At 36.0% G+C, this 4,852-nt stretch overlaps 1 protein-coding gene across 1 annotated transcript; it reads left to right on the top strand.

Annotated features, from left to right (window-relative positions):
* The first annotated feature begins 1,115 nt into the window (after positions 1-1,115).
* Positions 1,116-2,072, top strand: LOC145064120 (uncharacterized). Its single transcript, XM_079011632.1, has one exon. It carries the CDS (start codon positions 1,116-1,118, stop codon positions 2,070-2,072), a length of 957 nt encoding a protein of 318 aa, XP_078867758.1.
* The last annotated feature ends 2,780 nt before the right edge of the window (positions 2,073-4,852 follow it).

Genomic DNA, 4,852 nt, shown 5'->3' with positions numbered 1-4,852 from the left:
ATTGCTGTCAACGTATATGCGGAGATCCTGAGTTTGACGGAGACGTCTTAGGTTTTAACTTGAAGAGACCTTTCATGTCGGCGATGGTATGTTTTCTGGTTCTTGTGCTCCGACGAGGTGAGTTTGACAGCTAGCAAAAGACAGAAACGACGATAAGAGTCTGATCACCACCGATTGTGACACTAACTTGTGTGGATAAGCGGCTTTAGCGGATTTCGGGGCTAGCACAGTTGTAGAGGCGGCGACATTGTAGATTGGTGTTCTCCCGATTAGGGCTATAAATATCGTTTTAGAGGGGGATGAATAGGAAGACGACAATCTTTAATGGAAATAAAAGTCGGAATGAGAAATTATAGGATTCACAAAGTTTCAATTACTGATATACCCTTATGCCATTTTAAAAGATACACTTTACTACCAATAGTTTTAGAATTAACATAAATTATCCGTTTGATAATAGCCTTAGATTTGAATATTTAGATGGGTCAGATGTGTTCTTACGTTCTCAACATTTTTGTGTTCTCAATTGATCATACTTGTATATATCGACACCATATAACCTTTCATGAAATCGGAAATAATAAAGGACTAAACTTAATATTCCGAAATCCATTGGAACCATTTATGAAAATTTATTTTGTAAATTGGATTAGATTCATCTTGTTAATGATTATGTCTCAATTTGGGATACCATTTCAGTATCAGTAAATTTGATTTTTTTTCTAGTTTTCGAATTTAATAAAATCGATCCATCATCATGTACAATTTCTAAATTATTTAAGTATTATTTGCGTAGCCAGCAAGTCTTCATCATTGATCCAAAAAAGTCTTTCAATTTTGGAAAACGTTCGGAACACGAAATGTTTTAACATTTAGTTATTAAAAGTCCAGCAACGAAAAAACTTTAGATTGGTGGGAAAATACTTGGAACTACCGATCAAATTTATATAACGTGTAATATCCTTGGAATTATCAACGTTTTTAGTACGTCGGAATATTTCTTCAATCATTAATATGTTGAAAATGACAATTGACAAGAGAACCAGGCCAAAATTACCTCTATAAAACTCAAACTCTAATGAATTTTAATCAATAAGAACGTAAACATCAAAAAAATGGAGAACAAATTTATCCCTCGATCCCAGTCTTCTTTAGGGTTCTTTGAAATCATTAGAGAGTCTTTCACAACCACAAGAAGAAACGGGAAAGTACTGGGTCCAATCCTACTCCTTGTATTTGTTTCTTATTCCCTCTTAGATTTTGCTCAGAAGTATTTGCTTGCACCTGTCATTAAGGATTTTGTGTTGCAGTTGGCTAAGTACCCGAACATGGTTCAAGATTTCAGTTACAATATTGATCAAACCAATTATGCAGGCGCACTCACCGACGTTCGTGAAATTATCCTTGTCAAACTCTTGATCATGGCGATTTCCTCTATCATCTCAATAACTTTCTTCGTGGCCATAGTTTCATCATCATATGAAGCTTACACTGACAAACTATTAGACCCAAAAAACCTTAACTTGATATTAATAAAAAGTTGGAAAAGACCATTAGTCACTAGCTTTTACATGATTCTGCTGACTTTGGGCATCGTCTTTCTTTACTTAATTTCTATGACCATAACCACCATCTTGGCAGCAAATTCATGGGTACTTTTTTCCTTAGGAGCAATCACTCTTTCGATCCCAGTTTGTTACTTTTACATGGCTTCCCTTTGGATAGTAAGTATGGTTGTTTCTGTCTTAGAGGAAGGTTTTAGTGGTGTTAAAGCAATTGGGAGGGCTGCAGATCTAATCAAAGGCAAAAGACTAAAAGCGTCACTGATACTTGTTCGTTTTGTGGTTGCCTATGGTGTTGTTCATCAGATGGCGAATTATCTCCTTGCAAACATTGAGTTGAGCAGGAGCACACTGCTGGCAATCACGATTCCTTTCTCGAACGGATTCTTTTCCTTGTGGCAACTCTTTATGCTTGTGGCGTATACGGTATTCTACCATGAAATGAAAACCAGCCATGACGAGAGGGAAGGGAGAGGCTTTTATCTTCCTATTGCTGCTGGTGAAGCTTAGTGTCACAATTGTTACCCCTTTGCTAAATAAAGGCTCCTATATTTCGATCTTGTAATAATAAATGGATTAAATATATATTCTCCTTATACTCTAAATGCAAAAGTTAAAAAAAAATCTACTATATTGAAGAAGAATAGTTCAGCCTAAACCTGTAATTCTCTTTGCACAAATTCACAAAACCTCTCAAAGTGTTATAGTGACCACTTGATAAGAAACCTCACGGCTATGTTTTAACAAACACAACTTTTTCTTTTATTAACATAACTCAAACTTACATTAAAAAAAAAAAAAAAAAAAAAAAAAAAAAAAAAAAAAAAAAAAAACCTCACTTGATTTTTCTTTGCCTACGCTACACTCAACACCCACAAACATATTAAAATAAACCTAATCTCAATGTAGAAAGAAATATAGACAAAACTAGACAAATTATGTCATCTTTTTTTTTTTGAAAACGACGAATAAATATATAAAAGACCCAAGACTAGCAAGGAACTAACAGGGCCAAAGAGCGAGGTGCAATTACATATTACAACAAATAAAAGGAGAACAAAAGTGGTAAATCCATTTACATTTTTTGAATTTTTTCCCTATATTTGTGCCAAGAATACGTCATTGAAATCACATCATCCGCAACTGCAGTGATGGATTGAATCAAATTGTTGTATACTTTATTATTCCTCGTCTTCCAAATTATCCAAATAAGACCATACAAAATGATGGATAACGTCTTCCATTCTTAGGACAATTACCCTATGTAGCACCAAAGTCTAAGAGATCAGTTACACCTGAGAATCGTTTCTGGTGAATACCACACCAATTCAAGATCCACTCTATAACAGATGAAGCGAAAGAGCAACTGATAAGTGCATTATCAACCGTTTCTTCACCCGTGTCCCAAAGCTTGCACTGGATTGAATTGATAAGTGTAATTATCCAGTTGTTCCTTTGTGATTGTATCTTATGTTTTTTCGTTTCCTAGTGTTTATCTAAGCCTTTATCTAGGAATACTTATCTTTAGTTCATATTGATTTATATATGCTTTGAAAGTGTTTTGGAAAAATACAAAAATTGTTATGGGGTAAAATATTATAACAGAGGGTATGAAATTCGAAAGAATTGATCTTTAGAAGTGTTTGGGTATTTATTTTGGAATGAACAAGTTGTTTGAGTTGTGATACAAGTGCTATATGCATGCATTTTCCGAGATAAAATGGAGTTGTGGATAACATTTTCCGAGATGATATGGTTTTTGGAGTGTAGCTTAATAGGTATGAACATGATTTTCTGAGATTGGAATTAATTCCCATGCCAGCCCGTCTTCTAACATTGGAAATCAAGATCTATCAACTTATTAAATTTCTGCTCAATTTCTTTGATTTATATGCATGTCACTGACTCAATTGGTTTGTTCATGAGTGGCGATATGACTAGTTTTCATGCATGAAAAAGCCAAAACACTATCTGCCCTTTCTTGTGTGTGAGGAGCACACCTCCACTCAGCACTCGCCAAGTCAGCAGAGCCGAGTCCCACATCATTAATTGCATTTGTCTCCTAGGTCAAGTCAAACCCACACTCCCATTTAATGTTGAGTCAAAGATTCCTTGAATTTTGTCGGCTTACATAAGGCTATCCGGAGTGTGGATGGCTGAGCTGGAGGGGCTAAGGAAGCGTGAACACCGCCCCCAGCCCCGGTGTTTTGGGTGTGGTGTGGCCATGGAGATGGACGAAGACGTAGCATTTGATAGGTCGGTTCACATTTCCTCTGTTTATCACTCTCTTCTTTTTACACCTTCCCTGCCTAACCACCGGTAAACACTGCTCCCAACCCCGGTGGTTTGGGTGTGGAACTCCATCAATATCTACGTGGCATCACCTTTATTCCAAAACCACACGTGACCATTGCAGATAGCCAAAATGTTGCGAGGCCAAACCTTTGCTCAATTTTGAATCCATATGTGGATCCATTGTCCTTGTCTCGGAACCCTCCATCATCCAATCTAAATTATATTTTGAATATGGTACCCACTTCACTTCAGACCTTTGTAAATTCTGAGGTAATCCTTACCGAACCCATTTCATTTAAACCATTTCGACCTCTCCCACTAAGTTTGGAATCAAGTGTAGGTCCACAAGATCTGATGAGCCCATGTAACTTGAGTCTGATTTCCTTTCCAAGCTACCCGTCCAACCCATTTTCCTAGTTCCAAATCTAATCTCAGAGTCACTCAAACAAAAACCAATTCAGTTTATATCTATTTTGAGATTCTATCATTTCTGATTTTTTTTTTTTTGAAATTTCCTTCTTTTAATTTTTTCCTATTTATTTTATAACCAATTTCTTTTCAGAACCAACTTCCATTTTCTTTATCCAATTAATTTTATTTAATACCCACTTTTTAAAACCAATTATTTTTTAATACAAATTTTAGCGATGATTCAAGGCGTCATTCTTCTTGTTGATTATGAGTGAAGACACAATTGATTAAGAGATTATTATTCGTGTGCTCTTCCTCGTTCCGATCAACTCGCATTTGCAGCCTCAGATTTTTATGCTTCGGAGATTTAGATCCACAGTTTTTCATTCGGAAGCTTGTCTGATCAGCAACATCTTCCGAGGTTTGGATTCTTCTAAGGTTCGCATTTTTACTTCCTTCAGACTGGTTACATATGACCTTGGACCATCATTCAGAGCGATTAGTACCAGTTCACTTCGACTTTGATTGACGAGTCATTGGTTGTGCTTTGCGAGTTTGGGTTTGCATTTCAGTTATTAACATTA

This window comes from Lactuca serriola, chromosome 7 (genome assembly GCF_051521515.1).
Source record: "Lactuca serriola cultivar US96UC23 chromosome 7, Lser_US96UC23_V15, whole genome shotgun sequence".
Lineage (NCBI taxonomy): Eukaryota > Viridiplantae > Streptophyta > Magnoliopsida > Asterales > Asteraceae > Lactuca > Lactuca serriola.
Note: the sequence above shows the minus strand (reverse complement) of the source record. Positions and strands in the feature narration are given on the sequence as shown.

Excerpts from the sequence above, each read along its gene's own strand:
- LOC145064120 (XM_079011632.1), top strand. The coding sequence starts at position 1,116 with ATGGAGAACAAATTTATCCCTCGATCCCAGTCTTCTTTAGGGTTCTTT.